This window comes from Corvus kubaryi, unplaced genomic scaffold (assembly GCF_017639235.1).
Source record: "Corvus kubaryi isolate FWS band 111438036 unplaced genomic scaffold, C.kubaryi_AGA036_p1.0 138, whole genome shotgun sequence".
NCBI classification, from domain to species: Eukaryota; Metazoa; Chordata; class Aves; order Passeriformes; family Corvidae; genus Corvus; species Corvus kubaryi.
The window spans coordinates 8398638-8421070 of NW_024580672.1; the positions used below are offsets into that span (position 1 = coordinate 8398638).

A 22433-nucleotide genomic window follows, 5' to 3' on the forward strand; every position below is an offset into this window, starting at 1 on the left:
TTCTCAATCCAGCCACTCCTTAACTCCCTGTTACACAGGTACTGATGCTTCTGTATGTGCTTGTGCTCAGCCTTTCTGCAGGCTGCAGGAGCAAGGAAGTCACCTGAGGGCACACTCAGAGGAAGAATGCTCTCAGGAGAGTTTGTGGCACAGTTTCCCTCTCTTCCAAGTGCACCCTCCTCAATATATCCCTTGGTAATACCGCTGTGACTTTCTTTTCCCCCTCAAGCTGTAATACTGGTGCTGAATTTTGATGAGACAAAACCAGGTGTAGCCTGTGGCATGCATTTATTTAGAAGAAAATGCAACATTTCAGTAAATATTTTGGAGCTGCAAAGGAGAATGAAAGGTCAATTGCTTCTCTCAATCCAGAATGGGTTCTTATATTTTTACCTGTCAATTAAAGGAAATACTTGCATTGAATCCACAAATGTATTTTTCCTTTCAGATATTCCAGACACTTTTGGATGTACATTAAAGTTAGTGTTCGTTCTTAATATAATTCATATAAGTAGCCACAGGCACAAAAAAAAAAAGTTAATTTCTTAACTGTAGCTTTCCTCTCTTTATGTTTGCAATTTCAATTAACTGTTCTAAATAACTGACAACATGGAATATAAAACATTCCTGCAACAATGTAGGTCTAACAGCAATTACGTTGATTTACTCTGGACCATGTTAAGTTCAGGGAGTAGGATAAAGAGACAAGAGTTTAAAACTTCTTTCACACTGATGTAATAAATTCAGTACATTGCTTTAAAGTTAGGGCAAAATAGCTGGTAACTGAAAGTCAAAAAAACCCCTTGTTTTGTTTTCCACTGTGATAGAAAACAATAGATTATGGGAAAGTTCTTCAGAAGGTGATCAGAGGAAAAGTTCACCAGCATCTATCATGGACTGTGTCTCTGTGGCCTGCTGGGATAGGAGGGAGGGACATAAAGGTGTCAGCAGTTGAACTGATACGGTAAATCACAGTAGGGCTAGTAAAGCGCAATGGCAGCCTAGTGTAAATGCCTTCAGGCTTCTATTTCTTCTCTGAGGTTGTACTCAGGACACGTCCCCTCTTTGTGACCTTATCTCTGGGGCAGTGGGTTGTGCACTGGTCTCTTCTCTTTGGTTTACAAGGACTAATCCATTTGCAGGTTAATAAAAGGTGAAAAGGACAATCACCAAGGAGCCACCAAAATAAACAAGTACCTTTGACTGCTTAAGGATTCTTGGTTTTCCACATCAGCGTGCTCAGCCTGTCTCCCTTCTCTCCTGCTAAATACTTTGATAATAAGTACATCTGCAAAGAGTTGATTACAAAAAAATTACTAGCAGTATGCAAAAGTGGAGAACAATAAGACAATTCCAAAAAAAGTGGATGGTTCTACTTTGCAGGCAAGTAACTGGTCTCTGTAAAATGTACTTTGCTGTGCATGTCCTTGTGGTTGAAATTTGTGATTTTTTTCTAGAAACGCTGACTGACAATTAGTGAATTTCAGGCACCAACATGCTCTTAGTCCCAGTTAGAGGAAAAGTCCCCTCAGAAATGTCACAAATCTGAGCCATTTCATTTCATACAATGAGCAGAAAGGTTACGACATGCTATCACTTCAAGCACGATTAATGAATTTTTCTCTTTAACTGCTAGATTTATAATGCATATGCTAGCTTGCTGCAGTGCTGTAGGCAGCATCATTAACATCAATAATATATATTTAATATAATGACACCAAGAGCCAGAGACAGCGGGACAAGGAGGATGACACCAGGGTGAAAATCACCTGAGTGTTAGGCAGCCAGGGCTGCAGTGTGGTGCTGGAGCAGTGGGGCTGTTTGTCTCACTGCTGGTTCCCCTTTGTTCCCACCCTATCTCCTTCCATTCTTGTCAAAGTTAAGGACAATTCACCAAAGAGGAGGCTACTGCCAGGTCAGGGAGCAGTTTCCGATTGTTCTGTGGCTCCTAGGCTTCCGAGGGAAGCTTTGGAGAGAAGCAGCATGCTTGATGAGTAGGTATATCATGTAGATTGCAAGTAAGAGAGGAAAAAACCCCAACTTTATTGATGTAGACAGGCACTGCTACTGCTATCAGGGCAATATGCAGTCCCTCCTCTCTTTCCCATAGCATACAGGCAGTTAGTTCACTCAGGTATAAAATAAAGGCTATTAGGTGAAGCACACACAGCCTCTTGCTTCTTTAAGTCAATTAAGCCAGCAAGCCAAGGAAACCAAGATCTCCTATCATTCTACTGAAAATTCAGATTCAATCTTGAAAATATCTTTGTCCTGCTGATATTTTTCAAAAGCAATATATTTCTGAGATACAGATACACTAGACTAATATTCATCCCATACAGCTCAAGCAGAAAAAAATCCCAAACCTAAGTTGTTCCTTTTCCCCTCAAAATAGCAATTGCTGGAGGAAGCTATTTCATTTAAAGCAGTATTAACAAAGATGACTTAACAAGTCTTGGTAGATGTGTGCCTTTGTGCATCTCCTCCTTAAGCTGTACCTAGAGCACTGCTCAGGACCCACATCTCTGTATTGACACCGATCTTTTCAGTTTCCCACCACCTCAGAAAGTTACTGGCCTGCCTCCTACTCAAGAGTGTGAATGGTACTGACTGCATTTTGGTTACTTTTATCTCTAGACAGGTCCTGTGAGGGGCCCTCAGCTCTGGAATTTATTCCCCCCTTTGCTGGAAAACAGCCTCCAACAATCTTTGACCTTCTGCATAAGCTGTGAGGCCCAAGTCCAAGGATTTGCTTTGGGAGAAGCATAAAAAAGGTTGGCATTTGTGGGTGTGGTAGGAGAACATGTTGTCTATGCCTGATTTAGTCCTGGGTTTATAATTTTCTCATGTTGTGACAGTTATCATGTACAGCAGTGTAATCTTAACCCATGGACTTACAGGCTTTCCTAAATGGTCATAAACTGGGGGAAAGAAAAGCATTGACATCTACCAACATATGAATGATTGTGTATTTGTGAACAAAATGACCTGGCAAACAAGTACATCATAAGTCACTTTTGCTAAAATGATCCTTCCAGCCTTGCAAATCACAAAAGTTCTGCATGTCTCCGGGGCACTAACAGATACAAGTGAAATTGCAACGTTGGGACTGCTGATAAAGGGACAAATACCACTTTAATTAACTGAGAATACTTAATATATTACCCTGCCTATGTTGCAACTGAGAGGCAAGCTGTAAACACCTATCAAAACAGCACTATTATGTCCTACTACGAAAGTTCTCTTGTCTGTCACCTCTTAAATATTTAAATCTCAGATTCTTTAAAAGCTGTTTCTGGGGCTTTTACTCTTTGGATGTAAACAGATTTGTTAAATATTTTATTTCCAACCCACCCACGAAGCTACATTCATTTACATAACTTAATGAAGGCTGCATTATTCATTGAACTTCTCATATAACATTTTTCGTAAGACATTATTAAACAAGTGAAGCAAGACAGTCTAATAATGAGTCTTCTCTAAACTTGCTGCCAGTTACATTTCCTTTCTCCTAATCTATCACTCTAATGGTTGCAACTAATAAACTTTTTGAATTTTTGCTGCTAATCTGTATATGTTTTGCATTGCATGCTGGATGTATAACTTGACAGAGAATTTACAATACAAACCACCTGGCAAACAAAACTATCTCAATTAACAAATGCTATCCAAACCCACCCCACTCTTTTTTTGTTATAATAGAGGACAACTCCATGTAACATAGTACCTTTAAGCCATAAATAAATTCACTAATTTGGGCCTGAAACATTCCAGCAGTGTATCTCAAACACAAGATTTGTGTCTGCATTTTATAATTTTTAAAACTTTGCCAAAGGTAGTAGATTGAAGTTTGGTTTATGCAAATCTCCTGCGTGGCCTTGTAAAAGATCCAGTAGTTTTGCATAGGGTCCTGTTAGACTGTTCTAGGAAAGATGACATGCAATAATTTTAAGGTCAAGAAATTCAGTGATGGGTTGCTTACACATGGGCTATTTAATCTGTGTTTAAGACTATATCAAAAGTAGTTGGATTTTCAGGCAGTCTAAGCAGTGCAGCTCCCTTTGAGATAGATAGCAAATTTTCAGAATTTATACCTCATACAATCAATTCCAATGATTTAAAAAAAAAAAAAAAAAAGAGAGCTGGATCCAGAGTTCTAATTTTATGCACACTAGTTCTTAAAAGACTGGGGCATATTATTTTATCAGCATCCATCCTGAAAACCTCTGCAGAGCTGTAGAATTAACAAGACACAGCAGTGTTCTTTTCTCAAAGATGGCTAGATGCAGGTTTGTAAAAGCACTTTTAAAAACTTCCTATTACACTCAGGAAAGTACCACTTGAAAGTCAAAGATAAAGTATTTTACATATTATTAAGTATTTTTCTTGCTACCTCTTCAAAGGTTATTCTAAATCACTGAACAGAATAAAATAAGAAAACATACCATGGATTGAAATGGGGCAGAAAGAAGGAAAACCTTTTTGTCAGCCTCTCATCTTGCAAGGTCCAGGAAAAGACTGCTGTAATAAAAGTAATAAAATAAAATAAAATATCAGAAAAGTAAGTTCAAAGCCTTAAGCATACAAGACTTCAAATTATACTGTCCCTTGAATAGCTGCTTCTGTGAACCAAAACAAAAGAAAATCTTTCCCAGCTCAACTGCTGAAAGCAACATGCAAGTAACATGTCTTTGTTTCACGAGAACAAAAGAAATAAACCTGATCAAGTTATTTTTAAACATTTCCAATGAGTCTTCAGCACTTTTTTTTTATTAATATAACCATTACCAAAATTCACTTTTACCTGTTCTGACCTTATCTGGAAATACTCATACCTTTCGATCAGGTATTGATTTATCAAGCAGCATTCCTCAATGTCAATTTACACCAATGTAATTCTTTAATGTCCTTTTAATTCAAGAATAGATATAACTGTGTGTTTTTAAGAATAGCACTGAATAGATAGTTCAGAAAGTCTAAGCTCCAGAGATGCTACTGGCTGGCAGGAGCTATTACTCACATGGTTTTAGGAGGAGTGTGGGTTCTATTAACTCACCTTACCCTCAGGGAAGAACCAGCATGCTACATATAAGTCATAGCTTTCTACTCCAGGACCAAAGCAGAGCAACTTCTAAATTGTGTGTGATTTTTCCAAGGGAGACTGGTCAAATATTTTTCTTCTAAATAACAGGTTAACCAAGAGAAGGAATATGAAATACCCTGCCTCCTGTCTCGGTGCAACACCCCAGCACAAACTAAGCTCATGTGGGGAGCTGGAATGAGGACCTGGTCTGCCCAAAAAGCAATTAGTTTTTTGATGGGTAATTTTTCAACAAAATCAGTTCCTGGACCCAGCATAACAAGAGGGATGGGAGCTCAGGGTGCAGCAGAGAGGCAGCACCTAAACAGCAACTACTGTCTCAGCATGTGCCCACCCCAGCCTCTGCTGAGCAGGCAAAGCTACACTCATACCAGAGCTCACCTGAAACTGGTCTGCAGCCAGCATCTAAGCTGTCAAAATACAGCTGCATACAGGAGATCAGCAGGGGTTGTAAAACCTGCTCAAGAAGTTGGGCAAATATTCTAGCAATTAACCCACACTGAGCTCTGTTTTACTGTAGCTACGCTGCTACCTTTTCTCGAGATAGCTTGTTTAGAGCTAGTGCCAGGATGCCTAAATTGCACAGCAGTGACAGACCACTTAACTACAGAGATAAATTATTACAGGGGCAGTACCTAACATAGGTTATGTTGTCATGATTTACAACAGCTGAGGATGTGCCCCCAAGATGTCCAGACAAAATCAAGCGTATGATTTTTTTTCTTCTTCTTCAAACACAAAAGCCGTGCAAACTTGACTCAAAACCAAAAATTAAAGACTTGCATGTATGACCTTAGACTTACACTGTGAAAGTGTTTGTATTCTCCAGACAGCACTTAGGTTCCCATTCTTTACAAAATTAAAATATAAACTAAAATAATGTGAAGACCATTCAGAAAGTTTCCACATATAAAAGACTTTAATTTAAACCAAACAAAACATTTAAAGAATATCAGCATCTATTTGGATTTGGAGAATGTTGTAATGTTACAGAAGAACATGTTAGTAAAGGATACCAAGACACGAGCCTTGCAGTTCTCCAGGCTCTAGATCACCTCCAAATCAGGATCAAGGTTTGCAATTTTCCACTACTATATTGGTAATAAAGGGGTTTTAAACTGAGGTTATTCATCAAGTCCCTGAGGAACATAATGGTACAACAGGTTTGCACAGTAAAAAATATTTAAGATTTTAAACATTGCCAAGAAGACTCAGGTGCAATCTAGAAAGAATATATTTTGTATTTTAAGGCTGCAAAAAATTGAATATGAAAAATTCTTGATAGTTATGCTCATATGTAGGTTGCAGCTAAGGCCATGTGTTAGAAGCTTCTGTGTTTAAAATGCTAGCTGAAAACACATCAAATGTGTTACAGAAACACCTCTTAAAAAAAAGAAAATCCAAACATCACAGATGCTATTAAGGACCTGCAGCTATTTTGGGCAACTTCACTCTGTCCTTAATTTTGATCTTGGGAGAACATAATGAAAAAGTGACTGTTTTCCAGAAGAAAACAAAAAATTTAATTATTCTATATGGTGCTATAAGTGTTTGTGACACTGAATTACATTGGTTTACTTTGTAGATGTTTATAGAGCCAGCCCATGTTGTTTGACTTTTGAGGGAAGACTAATAGGTGTAGTAAGTGGGGGTGGGCACAAAACTCCTTATGGTTAAGCCAAAATAGGGGTCATGCCTAGGGCATTTTATCTGCCCTGCTTACACACGCCTGGGGAATTGCATCTCAACAGTTGATTCTCTGTTAATCAATTCACATTAGTGCCTGCCTTTTAGTTTTCACTTTGCTGAATTCCAGGAAAGAAGTTCTTAAACCAAATGCATGCTCTATCTCTGACCTAGTCAGAACTGTTGCATTTCAAGAAGAAATAAGCAGATTTTATTTGCTCTACCAGCTGATAAGAGACACCTTCATAAGTAAAGATTCATAGCCAGCAGGCTCAACACAGAACAAGTTTCAGTGGTCTGTTCACACAGGTCAGCAGTAATATGGGAGGAGAGGACATTTACAGAATTTTTTCCTCAACCAGCTCCAGAGAAAGACTTATGTGACATTATTTTTCTTTCCTTTTCCTTCTTTTCTACTGTGGCTCAAAATGATGTGCTTGATAAGGAGACCTGTAGCATTTTCCATGACTCCATGCAGTTTTCAGAGAGCATGTGGTTTTGCACTGTTCTTGCACTTACAAGCCAAAACTTATAACTAACTAGTCACAAGCAACCACCTGTGAAGGAGGGGAGAGTTAGGAAAACAGAAATAGTAAATGCCTCATTTACAAAAGCAGATCTGACCTTACATCCAAACCCTAGAGCCACATTCATTAAGTTACTCTTTAGCATACACTCAGATTTTCATACAGAGGATCATCAAAAATAAACTTTATTATCAAACTTAAAATTCACACATGAAACACACGATCTAGACACAAATAATACTGAAAACATTCTCAAACAATAACCATTTCAGGTAATTTGGATAAGTAGCTAGTTACCATTGTTTTGAATGCTTTTTGAATATTTCTTAATACACACACCATCCCGAAATGTCTTCAAATGCTTAGCTAGCCACCTTTCAATGATATTTTTAAATAGGGGAAAACTTATTTCTATAGAAATAACATTATCTAATTATGAATCAGAGACCCATAATTGTAGTGCTTGGGGGAAAAAAATATCATAGCCTCTTGAAATATTTAGAAGACATAAATTACTATTGTACATTTACAAGTTTTAAATATTTAAAGACCTTTGTTACTATAAAAAGTTACTATGTACATATTCAATGCTATATAGAAATTCAGTCAGAGGCGAGTGTTGAGCTCTCAGATTTGGCCACTGAAACCTATGAATTTGGTAGGCAGATTGTCCACAGGGTACACTATGGGGCCTGTTTTCATTGTAGGAGGTCCATTCAGCAGCTGCCAGTCACAGCTCCGAGCCAACTCCACTGTAAATATTTTTAGGAGGACTTTTGCAAACTCTTTGCCCACGCAGCTCCTCAAGCCCCCACCAAAAGGAATGAAACTGAACCTAGAGGAATCCTCTGGAGATGGAGACATGAAGCGATCTGGGTTAAATTCCTCCTTGTTGGTAAAGAGATCTGCCACATCATGTGTATCACAGATACTGTAAATAACATTCCAACCTTTAGGGATCTGGTAACCCTACAAGAAGAAGAGAAAGGAGATGTGGAACACCTTGCTGTGTTAAATAACGTGAAGTGACAGCACAGGACACATCAGTGCACCCCACCTCCCCTCCTGGCTTCCTGCACGTCACTCTAAGGCAGACAGGCTACATGACCACAAAATACTTCACAGCTGCTCTGAGGAATTGTGCCCAAACCTTGCTTACATTTAGCTCAAGGGTCTTGAGTGCAATTCGAAATCCTCCAGGAACAGGCGGGCTCAGCCTGAGAGTCTCTTTGATGACACAGCCCGTGTACTTCAGCTGCTCCAAGACCTCCATGTCCAGCTGCTTCTCATGGCTGGAACTGCACAGTAACCCCTAGAAAGGAAAATGCTGCCATGACATTCATGAAGCAGCCAGCCAGGGCTCCTGGCACTGCAAAGCAGCTGCCCCTCACCAAGTGGTATTTTCCTGTCACCCCTAAAAGGAGGGCACCACCTGGGTCAAAGGGAGCCCTGTCTGGGATACCTGTCCTGGAGGTACCTTCCTCCTACTACCCCCTCCTGTGAAATGGCTCTGAGGAAGACACACCTTCACCTGCAGTTCTTTCCTCACTTTCTGCAGGACTTCATGGTGGAGCCCTAGGAAGGCAATCAGCGATGTGGCAGCACTAGCAGTGGTCTCATGGCCCCCAAACAGCAGCTCTGTGGCAGACTCCTTCAGCTCCTTACACAAAGGATAGAAGAGGAATAAACCAGGCCCTGAACGCAGTATCTCTACCAGGCCCACTCTACCACTGCAATGCTGGACATTGTTCCCAAACTGGAGCAGACACCCAGGGGCCAGAATGGGGGTGGTTGGAGGTGCTTATGTTCCCTATGGACATGTCTCCCCAACCAACAGCCTGAATGCAGCCTCTGTACCCTAGTACTCAGAACAAGCTGGTTTATTTTGTGGGGAGAGGGAGCACCTCCTGCTCTCTCCATTTGTCCCCACAAGTGTAATGCTCTCAGAGGGGCTGGGGGAAAGGGATGAATCCAGTCCTGGGGAGCCTTACCTGCATGTTGAGCTGCTCCCCATTACCCTGTGTGTGTTCCATCAGCAGCTGCAGTGCATCCTTGTAGCCGCCCTCAGGCTCCTTGCGGGTCATCTTGGCACGGATGTTCTCCTCGATCTTGGCGTGGATGATGTTGCGTGCCCGCAAGCCCTGACCAAGCAGCAGGGAGAGCAGTGTGAGTCTCAGGCTGTACTGCCATCCCTTCCCCCCGATTCCCCCCTGCCCTGGCCGCAGGGGCACCTCTCTCCTCCTGGCCCGCCGTGAGCCTTACCCGGTAGAGCCCACTGAACGGCACATCGATGGGCAGGGAGAAGAGGTTGCGGATCATCTCCTCGAAGGCCTCCACCAGCTGCTGCTCGCCGTCGGGGCTGGCCTGGCGGGGCTGGAAGCCCAGCAGGATTCTCATGGCAATGCGAAACATGAGGCGCTTCACCTCGGGGTACACGAGCAGGCAGGGCCCGGCGGCGCCCAGCCACCGCTCCAGGCAGGCGCTCACCTCCTCCTGGATGACGGGCACGTAGTGCTGCAGGGCGTCCCGGGAGAAGGCACGCATGATCACCTGCTCAGGGGGACGAGGAGGAATGGGACAGAGGCTCAGCCGCCGAGCCCGGGGCGACCGCGCCCGCTCCCCGCCCACCGTCGGGCTGTACCTTTTTGCGGTGCTTGTGCTGCCCGTTGTGGAGGTTGGAGAGGCAACCCGAGCCCAGGATGGTCCGCACCGAGGCGGGCCACTGCACGGAGACGAGCCGGTGCTCGCCCAGCAGGATGTGCCGCACGTTCTCGGCACCCATCACTCGTACCGTGGGCCGCCCGAAGAGGTGAGTCTTGTAGATGAAGCCGTATTTTCTGCGCTTCATCTGCAGGAATTTCCGCCTCTGGACAGGGGATGAGAGGGGGGAAATGATAAAGGAAATTTTAGAAAGGATAAGAGGAAGAGGCAGGGAGAGCCTTTCCCACCTGGGCACGGGAGCCTGTCAAAGTTGCCGCTCATCTCCCTCCCCTGCAGCCAGAGGAGCAGCCGCTCCGCTCCCCGCGCCATCGCCTCGCCTTACCTGCAGCACCAGCTGCAGCGTCTCCCCGAAGAAGGGGAGCCCCATGGTGCCCGGGGGCAGCGGGAGCGGGCAGCTGGGGTCGCGGCTGCTCACGCAGTACAGGTCCCAGAGCTTGACGGCAGCCAGAAAGAGTAGCAGGGGCAGTAGGAAGGTGCACAGGGCGCTGGCGACTAGGGCGGAGAAGCCCATGACTGGGGAGCGACTCCCGCCCGGCCCCCCGGGAGCTCTGAGTACGCGGGCCGGGCTCGCCGCGGGCCGCCTTTTATACCCTTCCCAGGTTGCTGCCCACCCCTACCTTGGTCCGATAAATTAGTTCACCCAAAGTTCATCCTTAATTGCGGATTGCGGCCTGACTCCTCCCCCCGAAATCTTTAACTATTTGCTTTGCGTAGTGCATCCTGTCCACCACAGACCGCTGCCGGGGAAGGAAAGGTGCTGTCAGGGGCGGCGGCAGAAGCCCCGGGCTCGCTGACCCTGCACCGCGCTCGGCGAGTGGGCTGCGGGACGCCGCCGACAGCTGACAGCCGGTGGTCGGCCGCCACCGCCTCCTCCTCCTCGGATTTATCGCCGATGCTCGTTAGAGACCAGCGGTCACCCCGAGAAATTCCCGCGCCGGCACCCGGCGGCCCGGCGACACCTACCCCGGGGCGCTACCGCCCGGCGCCGATGCGCTCTGCGGAGTTCCTTCGCCCGCCCGCCGCCGTCGTCGGCTGGGAACGGCGAGGTAGCGGCCGGACCCGGGAGACGCCGGGCCGGAACCGTGAGGCGGCCAGAGCGGACGGTCCCCCGTGCTGGGGCTGCCCGGAGACCTCCTGAGCAGAGCTGCAGCTGTGCTGGCGTGTTGGTGGAGGAGCCTCCGCTGTCCCCTGGTTCACCTCGAAAGGCACGGCTTGTATTTCTGCCGGGCACGGAGGAAGGAGCCCCCGGCAGCAGTCCGTCTTAGCCTCCCGATGCAGGTTCAAGCGCAGGTCACCGAGGGAAAAGGAGGTGAGCGCGGAAAGGAAACACCAGACCCGCCGTGCCCAGCTTCTCTCCCCGGGATCCACTGCCCGCCCTCTCCTGAGGCTCTTCGGCATCCCGTCGGGGCTGCCGCGGTCGGGAAGAGGCGCTTGGCACGGCGGGGCACCTCGCCTGCAGCCGCGGCGCAGAGGGGCTCCATGCTGGCACCGGCGGGCGGGCACCGGCGCTGCGCTCCGGGCGTCAGCGGCGGCTCCGGACAGGAGGAGCGCGGTGGGAGCGGGGCTGCGGGAGGGCTGCGCTGGATGGGGCTGCTGCTGGGTACCGGCGGAGGAGCCGCCGGCCGCTGGGGAAGGGGCGCCCGGCGCGGACGGCGGCTGCGGGGCCGTGGAGCTCTCCGCCGGCCACAGCTGCTGCCAATACACTTTTTTTTCTTTACGGTTTTTATCTCTTCCCTCCCTGTTACTTTTGCTTTCTTGTTCCCAGACAAGCTCAATAAACGCTGGAAGTTTTGTGTGTGCGTGTCTGTGTAGGGGAGAGAGATGTCACTTTTAATTATTATTTTTCTAACAATCAACGCATCACACGAGACCCGCCCTCTTCTTACGATGCCTTGCCGAAGCGGGGCTGCCCGCCTCCGCAGCCCCTTGCCCAGGAGGGAACCCCCCCCGGAGGGTACTCCCCAGGCCCCGGAGGCGGTAGCCCCTCGGGGTTCGCGGCGGGCCCGGCCGGTGCTGGCCGGGAGCGGCGGCCGCGCCCTGACCCGGCGCTCTCCTCTTGCCGGGCGCTGACCTGCTTGTGACCTACAGCACGGACCGTGACATCTGCGTGAACCCGGCCGGCAACCGCGCCAAGTTCACTGTCTATCAAAATAACGAGATACGGTGGCCTGAGCACCGATAATTGCCACAGGAAGGCTTTATTATCTCCCCAGCTGTGTATTCCCCAGCCATCGGCTTGAAAAGAAATCAAATGGTAAAGAGTGAAAGGGATAATTAAAAACATCTTGGAAGGGGGTCAAGAAATTAACAGCCTAATATGAACAAACTTTGATTACAAGCAACAATTATTACACTTCATTTGTAAATGCTCGTGTTTATCTGAAAACAAAATCAGTTTATCCGTTTCTTTTTTTCTTTTTTTTTTAATTTTTTGTTTTTTAACTAGATTCATGTTACATTTTTCAGCGGGCTCGTTAGCAGTCAGGGCAATTTTTAAGTGCACTGCTGGAGGAGCCCCGACCTTCCTGCACCGGGTGCTGGACGCTGTAGACCCAGCCCTGCCCAAGCCCTGCCCGAAGTGAGACCCTGAATCGCCTGCGGTCTCAGCCAGCCAGTAGCTCCTGCTAATTAAAGTTAGTCATTGCCACTTGCAGCCACCATCTACTGATTTCACCTCTGATAGGCAAAAAGACTCACCTTTCAGGACAAGGTCAGGAGGGCCAGAGGCTCTGGTTCACTACAGAGTCGACTTGCCAATAGCACTTAATCTCAGCCCTGCAGTTCAACCTCTTCCAGATTTGACCTGTCACATTTGGGAGCTAGGTTTCTGCCCGAGGTAGCGTGGTGGTCACTGCACAGCCCTCTGACAGCTAACGCCAGCACACGCCCCGCTGCAGTGCCCCAACACGGACAGGCAAGGGGGATTGGCCAGGGCAAGGTCATCTGTAACACTGAAGCAGGATGATGACAGAGTTTCAGGAGACTGGAGAGCTCCCCAGAGCCTTTCCAAAGGGACACCGTCTTTTTGCCATGTTTTGGCCCTTACAGGTCAAGCTGGTTCTTCACACAGAGCACACGAAACCACCAGGCATCGCATGCTCTGTAGGGACAAGGAGGATTATTTTCCCACTGCATTCATACAGGATGCATGACAGTGGGGAGTAGAAATAAAGCTGAAAGAAAACACATTGTTGTGGATCAAGGACCTGGGCCCCGCTCTGTTCTCAGTACACAAACAACAGGACTCACTTCATTTTATTTTCATGGGAGAGAAATACCCCGTGGGAGTACTCAAAAGCCACCTAAAAGTGTGCCCTCAGCATCCAAATTTAGCCTCAGGTACCACCCCCTGGATGGACCCATGGAGTTGCTGTCCTGACACTTTGCCTGGCAGAGCTGGGCTGACAGAGGTGACACAGTCAGTCTGGCCAGCCAGCCAGTTACCACAGGGCCTGTGTCACCTTGCAAATATCCCCTCCACAATGTGAACAGCATCATCAGGAACAAGTGACTTTCTACCACAAATCAGACATATTCATAAACGTCTGCTTTCTAGACATTTGCTCCCCAAAGCCCCCTCCCCTGCTTCTGTCCAATCCCATGAGCAGGCAGTGGCTGGGGAGCATATCCTGGGGGAACCCCAGAGGGGGCTTCATGGCAGACCCCAAGCAGCAGCACAGTGCTCAAGCACAACATGCACAGCTACTACTAGTGAGTGAATGAGAGTTACGTTTGTGCCAGCTCTAATGGGAAGTGCATGAATGAGATTAAATATTTACAATAAAAACCACTTTACCCCCTATTATTCTAGCTAGAGTTGATGCCGTAGATTGGGCAGCTCTGGGTTGTATTTTCCTGCAGAGCCCCCCCACCTTCCCTCTTTTTGCATCTAAAAAGCTACAATGTGCAGGAGGTTTGTCCTGCCTCTCCTATAACACACCTACAGGAGATAACCCTGGGAGCCCTAGCTGTGGGTCTGGAAGTTTTGCTCCCCATCCCTGGTAGCTGGGGGCCTGTATGGGGCAGGGCCTGACTGAGCCCCCATGGTATATGCACCCTGCCAGCAGCTTCAGTGGGTTTTGCCCCCAGCCTGGGGCTGAGGTTCACCCCAGTGCTCAGGAGTGGGACTCTGCAGGACACCCTACTCCAGGATGCTGCACACCCTACCAGCCTGTACACCAGGAGGGGAAAAATAGAAAGACCTCTGGGGTTTGTTCTGCAGTGACCCAGTAGCACACTCAGCCTGGGGCAGCAGAGACCTGCTCCCAGCAGCTGTGGAGGGGCATCGGCTCCAGGGCTGAGGGGAGCAGCATACCCCTGGCTCAGGCCTCATGGCCATGGAGGGGCTGCAAGGGGTGGAAGTAGAGCTGCAGCCCATCATCGACAGGGTGCACGATGGGCACGGTCTGCATGGTGGGGTAGCCAGGGGTGGCCAGCTCCCAGCGGGCCATGCTGACCAGCTCAATGGCCAGCAGCTTGAGGATGGCCTGTGCCAGCTCCTTCCCGATGCAGCTCCGTGCCCCGCCGCCAAAGGGAATGTAGTGGAAGCGGCCTGCAGCCTCTGGCCGGCTGGCACCGAAGCGGTCTGGGTCAAAGCTGCTGGGGGGGGTCTGGTAGACAGCAGCTGTCTCATGCGTGTCACGGATGCTGTACATGACGCTCCAGCCTTTGGGGATCTGGTAGCCCTGGGGAGGGGAGAGAAGAGGGAGGAGAGGACTGTTACATACCTGTGCTGCTGGAGGGTGAGCAGAGGGTACCTGGGGACAGCCCCACTGCACTGCCCACCTGCTCTGCAGTTCCTTTTCTCCCCAGCCCAGCTGGGACCCACAGAGGTTGCTGGGTGACACTTCCCCTTAAGGTACACTGCCAAGTCCCACCACTGTGCTGGACACAGGGTGCTTGCACACAACTGCAGGCAGCAGCTCTCTAGCAGCCTGCCAGAGTGCAAGGCACTTACTTACATCGAGCTCAAAAGTCTGCAGTGCCGTCCTGTAGCCTCCGGAGACTGGGGGCAGCACCCGCAGCACCTCCTTAATCACACAGTCCAGGTAGCGCAGGCGGCTCAGCTTCTCCAGGCTGATGTCTGAGGTGCAGTGACAGCTTTGCCCTTTTGGCACCGGGAGCTGGGGGCCAGTGCAGGGGTTGCTCTGGGGGACAGTGGGCTCCATCAGGGCACTGGACTGGAGGGAATCTTCCTCCAATGGGGCTGGGGGCTGGCTCTGGTCCTTGTGAACATCTTTGGCCATGGAGTGGAAAAGTGGTTTCTCTCTGTCCCTGCTCTGGACAGTCAGGGTGTCCAGGCAGGATCCTGCAGGGCAGCACTCACATTGATGGTACAACTCATGGGACATCAGCTCCTGCCTTATTTTTTCAATCACTGAGGGGTGCTTCAGTAGCAGGAGGATCAGAGACGTGCTAGCACTAGCCGTGGTGAAAAAAGCAGCAAATATGAGCTCAATTGCTGATTCCTGGGAGAGGAATGAAAATGACAAGTTTGAATAACATTTTAAAGTGATTGTGTTTCAGACTGTTCTCACCTTTTGCAGGTTTTGCTACTGTGCAGAGGGCCCCCACTCTGCTCTCCCCAAACCCGCACCCATCCTGGGTTGGCAGGGACTAAAGCATTTCTGTATGAACTGGACAACCACTTGCCAAGTGACTGATGCAGAACCACAGCTGGGATGAGTACACATCACCTCCAATCCAGCTCTTCCGAGCTTTCCTCAAAATATTTACCTGTTTTAGAGCAGCATTTTAACGTGAATTATAGCATGTTGAGTGAAGTCCATTTCAAGCATTATGCTTTTTATCTTCATCTGCCAATTCCCCTTTGCTTCCAGCTTTTACTTTTCTGCCCAGGCAGTGGATATGGCTGTGTTTATGCACAAAAATCTTATGCACAAATTTATGCACAAAAAATGTGCTGGCAGCTAAAATGGGTTGCATTTGATCCATCTCCAGTTATGATTTATCTTATCTGGGAGGGGATTCAAGCATGAAGGCCTCTCTGCTAGAGCAGGTCAGCCTGGGAAGTGCTGTAGCCAGCAGGGAGCACACACCAGGCAAAGGACTTGCTCGCTTTTCAAGCTGTACGATCTGAAGCACAGCAGTGTTCCCACAAGCAGATGTATCCACAACCAGTTAGGAAGTTAACCAGCCCAGATACATGGACCACAGCACACTCAAATCCGTAGTATGTGCCTTATCCAAGTTCAGGGGTCCCTTTGCAGCCTCCCAGCCTCTGTGGAACTGTCTGCAGGGTCTATACGGCACAGCACGTGCCAGGTTTCTGTGGGCTGTTTACAGTACCCTCTGATCAACTTTTCCAAATGGTTTTCCAAAAGTTAAGGGTTGCCCAGAGCTGGTTCATGGCCTGTCACATCTCTGACAGCAAATGTAATGCTCAAACCTACAGCACCATCTGAAGGTGCCAGTGGCTCCACAGCACAAGGCTGGGAGTGCTGAGGCCAGAGGCTGAGAGACAAAAGCCAGGGAGAAGTCGAAGGGAGGAGTACCAGGAGCTGCACCCCTGGGAGGGTTGGGACCTGACTGGTACTACAGAGCACTAATTGCCCCAGCCCAGGGGCAAAGAGGACCAAAATCCCCCAGGGACACAGAGTCCTTTCACATGACTGGGTCTGGACTTTAAATTGTTCTGATACAATCGATTCTAGAGAGGTGAAGCCACAAACACCGAGAAAAACACTTGAAGACTGAAGGTCTTGAATAGAAGTCTTGAATTCAAGTCTGATAAATTTAAGGATACTGTAACAAAGATGACTCTTTGCTACCATCCCTAGTGCCATATATCGACTGGACTAGATGCTTTTCCCAAAGTGCAGCTCTCAAGGGCATCTTTCAGCTGAAATAAGACCCCTGGAACAACAGATTCCTGTCAACCCCTATCACACCTCCTGCAGGCATTAGCAGGAATTTTTACATTCACAACGTAGCAGATCCAGATGAAAAGAAACCTCTCCATTCCACCACATGCAATTAAACCCCAAGACATTTCAATAGCATGCAAGGAATTTAGGGCAAGCTCTTAGGTTTGAAATAACAGCCCTTATGCTCTTTGCATCAACCTCTGACAGTGCTGCTGCAGCAGTTGTGTCACAGCTGCTGTCACAACTTTCCCTCCCTGTTTCTACAAGGCCAACAGAAACAGTGACTGGAACACAGGATATTCCCAAGCTTCACCAGTACTGTCCCTGTGCTACAGCCCAGCTCCCTGTCCTGGGAGGCAGAACAGGCAGCATTACATCCAGCCAGTGTTATTATATATTATACATATACAATATACATATATATGCGTATTTATAATATATGTATATAATATACATATATACACATATATTATACAGCATTATGCAGGATGGGTTTTTTTACTCTTTTCAAGGTTTTAAATATTTTAAAACAGTATTTTTGGCAAAGCAGTATCTTTTTAATGACCTTTACATTTCAAGGGTCCTGGTAAGTTCATGGCAGCAGTACAAATCACAGTGTATTTAGGAAAATTTCTGGGAAAACTGTCTTTCCAGACCATTTGAACAAAAAGCAGATTAGTAACTAGTGTGTGACAGTGTCTGGAAGGTCTCTCAAAGACAGATATATCCAAAATTCTGAGACAGATTTGGACTTTTTATCCAATTACACCATTTCATTAAATGAGAGCTCTGCTATGGTTTTATTAGAGTGGAGAATATTCCCATAATTGCAAGCATAGGCAGTTCAGTTTTCAAGTAATTTTGTTAAATACAGAGATTTTCTAACCATGAAGGTACAGAAAGGTACAGCATATGAGTATATTATAATTTGAATCAGCTGGCCCAAGGTTGCTGTGATGTCACACAGTCCATGTTACATTTAATATCCCCTTATTCTATTTGTGGTCAGAGCTAGGGACATGGTGAGAGATTGTGAAATTATTCTTGAGCAATATTCATGTGAATACTAACAGATTAATTAATCTTAATCACATTTTGAATCTGTCAATTATTTGTAAAAATTACATTATAGTAACACACTTAAAATAAATAATAAATAATTATAATAAAATTTGTTTAGGAATATATATTGATTCTAATTATATCTACTAGTTGCTCAAAGTTTTTCAAATATTTTAGATTTAGAGATTGCATTTTTACAAAATATTTATAAAACATTAGTCTTTGGATAGTTTTCCTGAAATGCTTAAATGAACAGTAAAACTACCTTTAAACTATGTTAAGATACTTTAAAACCATATCCAGCTGCTGTATCCATGCAAAACTGCTTCAAAACTTGTTATATAAATGCAATGTCATCTATCATTCACTGATACCAAGTGAGCTGGAACTATGAATGATGCAGTACTAATGACAATTTTTTCCCAAGATCTTTGGCAAAATACTCTTCACATTCCCTTGGTGGTTTTGGTTCAGTAAGGACTACTGGGTTCATCCCTAAGTCACCGTCATACATCATATTCCACCATGGCAATCCACAAGCTACATGATCTGATTAATGAGGAGGTGATAGGGAATGACCTGGAATCCATCGTTCCATCCCTGGACCCATTCTGATTTATGATCTCAGAGATTTCTGGGCTCACAGCCCTGAGCACTCCAGTGACATGATCTACACCCTGCCCTAGGCTGGGTGCTGGGCTGTGTTTGAGGAGCACACAAGTAGCTCTAAGTATTTCCAAGAGAGTGTCCTGGAGGTTACTGACTGCACAGACGTGCAGAGCCTTAATGCAGCCACATAACCCTACCAGTATCCTACATCAGGCTGAAGGCTGGTGCCCATGAAGAGGAAAGGTAGAAGGGGCATTTATTCCCTTTTAAAGGGGTCCCTTTAAGAGACACATGACTACAAGAGTGTGCCAAGTGCAGGCTCCCTCGCCTGTGCAGGAGCTGGTGTCCTCATGTGAGTAAGAGAAGGGCAGGAGCCAGCAGGTGGTGGTGGGTCCCCATACAAGCCTCCTCCTGGCCCTCAGCCCATGCCTCTCAAACAGCCATCAAGTCAGGAGGGGCACTGCAAGGCAGAGGTTCTCCTTACCTTTAGCTCCTGCATGGTGAGTTCTTTGCCATGCTCCTTGGCACTGTTCATTATGAAATCCAGAGCATCGCTGTGGTCTTCTGGGTTGTTTCTCTGCAGTTTCTCCTGTATAGCTTTCTCCATAAACTTATGTAGTGTGTCCCGTGCTTTGATTCCCTGCGAGAGGCAGACACAGCTGAGGAGAACCTTAGGACCTGCCCCCTCTCTAGAGAGACCAGGGAAACCCAAGTGTAGCAATCCTTAATCCCAGGACCTGTAACAGCAAGAACTGTTTAATCTGTTGCCCAGCCCCAGAGCCTTGTAAGAGGCAGCAGTTTGGGGGGAAATGTTGCACATTCTGTTGCCTTGCTGTTGTGAATCAAATGCAAAGACTCCCAAGAAACTCTCTGGGAGGAAAAGACAACAGTAAATCCACGCTACCATGTTCAGAGTCATCTGCACTGAGCAAACCCACAGTTGTGTCAGGTCCAAAAGAAGCTTATCCCAAGGGACAAGAAAAAGTAACTTAATAAAACTGACTTCAGACAGCAAGGCACAAATGGTTTTACAAGGGTATAGTGGATAAAGACACATTAATCACAGCCAGCTCATCTTCAGGTGTGCTGCACTCCAGTGCAGCAAAACATTCACTTAAGATCTCAGCAAGTCAAGCGATCAGCAATCTCTTTGCAGAGTCACAGAGTGTACGACTCTCTATAAAAATGTCTCTTGCAAAAGTCAGAAGGACCACAAATTTGAAATTAAAAATGGCCATGACCAGATGTTGGGAAGAAGATAACAGAGGCTTAGATTTGAGGTGGGAAGGATTGGACAAAGTTAACACAGCAGGGAGCGAGGAGAAAGACAAGGAGACCTAAAGGCAAGTTGAAGATGTTGGTCTGGGGCCAGACAGGCTTTGTCTGACCTGAGAGAGAGTAGGGAGGGATAGGGAAGGAGGGGTGACAGCTCACACTGGTAACAACCTGCAAAGGGAAACTGGACGGGGAAACAAGAGCTTTGATGAAGAGTAGCAGGGAGGCTGGGGGAGAGCTGGGACTGGCTGGGTAAGGTGATCCAATGGGGCAGAGCTCACAGTGGAAAAGAGATGAGGGAAGACCTGGCTAAAATGAACAGGAGACTTAAGCTGTGGTAAGGGTGGACAACACAAAGCCAGAGGAGGAAAGAATGTGAGAGGAAGAATGGTACACAGGACCTACAACTGGAGCAGGAGTGTGGAGAGGCAGACAAAGAGGGGCAGAGCAGCAGGGAAGAAACTGCAGGTTGGAAGAGGCAGAGAAGACTCTCCCTCTCCCCGGGTCGTCTCTGTACTGCTGGACTACAAGGGACTGAGAACCTATAAGAGGGTCTTAAGTCCTCAGCCTGCCTGACTTGCACAGGGATGCTAACCTGAGGTGTTTTGTGCCCATCTGTCTTTGTGCTTATGCCCACAGACCCCTCTGCCATGGGCTGACATGAGTCCAGGTGGGATGAGATGGGACAGGCCCAGACATGATGGACTCACCAGAGGCAACATACGGGATGAGGGAGAAGAGGAGCCCCATGCTGTACAATGAGCTGGAGCCAGCGCCCAGAGGTGCTGAAAGCCAACTGGGAGCAGCTGAGAAGTGCAGAGAGAAGGGGAAACAGCTGGGGTAGGTAAGACACCAAGCTCTGAGACCTAGAATGGGACATTGCAGATGTCCTGGTCCATCAGAAGTGCCCCTTGGTGGGCCTAGGGACAGGGGGTCTGTGCTGCCAGGGCCCAGGCCCTGCCCCCGGGCAGAGGGAGCAGTGCAGGTGGCAGTACCTTGCGCAGCCCACTGAAGGGTATGTTGAGGGGCAGGGAGAAGAGGTTCTCCACCAGCTGTTCAAAAGTTTTGGCCAGATCCTTGAACTGCTTTTCCTCCAGGTGGAGCCCCAGCAGAATCCGAGCTGCAATGCGGAAAGTTAAGGTTTTAGTGGAGGAATAAACTGCAATAGAGCCTGGCTCCATGCACCAGCCCCGCAGCTCCCAGCTCACAACCTTCTGGATCCGTGGCAGGTAGCTCTCCAGGGCGGCACGGCTGAAGACTCTGGCCAGGATCTAAGAGGAGAAGGGGGGAAGAGAGGCAGGTAGTTAAAGCAGTGGGAGCACACATGCCACCGAGGCCCAGGCCTGGGCCCGAGGTGCCACCTGGGCTGTGTGCCCTGTTGGGGTGGCCACGAGGCTCACCTTGCGGCGCTGGCGGTGCAGGTCACCAATGGAGCTGAGCAGAGTATGGGAGCCCAGGATGATCTGGGTGCTTTGGGGCCACTGTGTGCTGACCATCGTGTGCTCGCCCAGCAGGATCTTGCGGATGTTCTCAGCGCCTGTCACCCGCACCACCGGCCGGCCCAGGAGGTGGGTCTTGAAAACGTTTCCGTACATCTCCCGCCGGGAGCTGTGGAAGCGGGAGCCCTGGGGACGAGTTGCGGGTCAGCCCGTGGCTCCCGCCAGCCCCTTCCCACCCCGCCCCGTCCCCCGGCGCCTTACCTGGAGCAGCCAGTGCAGAGTCTCCCCGAAGAAGGGCCAGCCCATGGAGCCCTTGGGCAGGGGCAGGGCGCTGGAGCGGTCCCGGCTGAGGCTCCAGCGCAGCGCCCACAGGTGCCGGCACAGGGCGACCAGCAGAGCCGGGGCCAGCAGCGCCAGCGCCGCCGCCTCTGGCCAGGAGAGCCCGGCCGGCATCCTCCTCCGGCGGCGGGGACGGGGCGGGCGGCGGCTGTCAGGCGCGGGGGGCCGGCGCCCCGCGACTCGGCTCCGGGCGCTGCGCGACGGGCCCTGCCGGCTGCTGCCCGCCCGGCCCCGCTCGCCTCCTGCTGCCGGTTCGCCCCTCGGCCACATTTATATAGATATTGGCCACTTACGCCCGATCCACCTTCGGAGATGACGTATCCGCTGCATATTTAAGCAGCGCGGCCAAGTGCGGTAATTGGCGCGGGAGGGCCGGGGCCACCAGCCGAGGGGCTCAGGGCCGCGGTGGGGCAGCCCCCGGGGCTGGGGGCCCGGGCCCCGCCCCCGCCCAGCCCCTCGGGGCGACCGGCCGTAGGCGGGACGGCCGCCTTTGGGAGCGCGGTACCCTCTCCGCCCCGCCGGGAGTTCCCGGCGCACCCTCGGGCCAGCCTGCCCAGGTAGCGAGTTCCGTGCCGGGCTCCCCCGACCAGGGAGCGCCCCAGTCCCGCTCCGCAGGCCCCACCGCCCCCGGCTTTCCAGCCTGCAGCGGCAGGCGAGGCGATCCTGCAGTGCTCCTGGCCCGCACCCCGCCGTCGGGGCCCCGCGGAGCCCCGGCCGCCTTCCCCGGGGGTAAATCACCAATGAGTCGGGACCTGCACAGGTCCCGCGAAACCGGCTCCGTGGTGTG

The 22433-nt window shown here is 48.8% G+C and overlaps 2 protein-coding genes across 3 annotated transcripts; both read right to left on the minus strand.

Moving 5' to 3' along the window:
- Positions 1–7483: 7483 nt before the first annotated feature.
- Positions 7484–10833, minus strand: LOC121660055 (cytochrome P450 26A1). 2 transcript variants are annotated; one of them, XM_042018997.1, is made up of 7 exons: positions 10358–10830; positions 9956–10180; positions 9577–9864; positions 9306–9455; positions 8840–8974; positions 8474–8626; positions 7484–8283 (listed from the first exon to the last, which is right to left on the minus strand). In XM_042018997.1, exons 1-7 carry the CDS (start codon positions 10544–10546, stop codon positions 7942–7944), a joined length of 1482 nt encoding a protein of 493 aa, XP_041874931.1. In that variant the 5' UTR covers positions 10547–10830; the 3' UTR covers positions 7484–7941. The 2 variants fall into 2 exon arrangements, with proteins under 2 accessions (XP_041874931.1, XP_041874932.1); XM_042018998.1 differs by lacking the exon at positions 8840–8974 and having other exon boundaries at positions 10358–10833.
- Positions 10834–12217: 1384 nt separating this feature from the next.
- On the minus strand, positions 12218–21762 carry LOC121660056 (cytochrome P450 26C1). The gene is made up of 6 exons (XM_042018999.1): positions 21569–21762; positions 21269–21493; positions 20864–21139; positions 19078–19233; positions 14997–15503; positions 12218–14720 (listed from the first exon to the last, which is right to left on the minus strand). Exons 1-6 carry the CDS (start codon positions 21758–21760, stop codon positions 14358–14360), a joined length of 1719 nt encoding a protein of 572 aa, XP_041874933.1. The 5' UTR covers positions 21761–21762; the 3' UTR covers positions 12218–14357.
- Between the last annotated feature and the right edge of the window lie 671 nt (positions 21763–22433).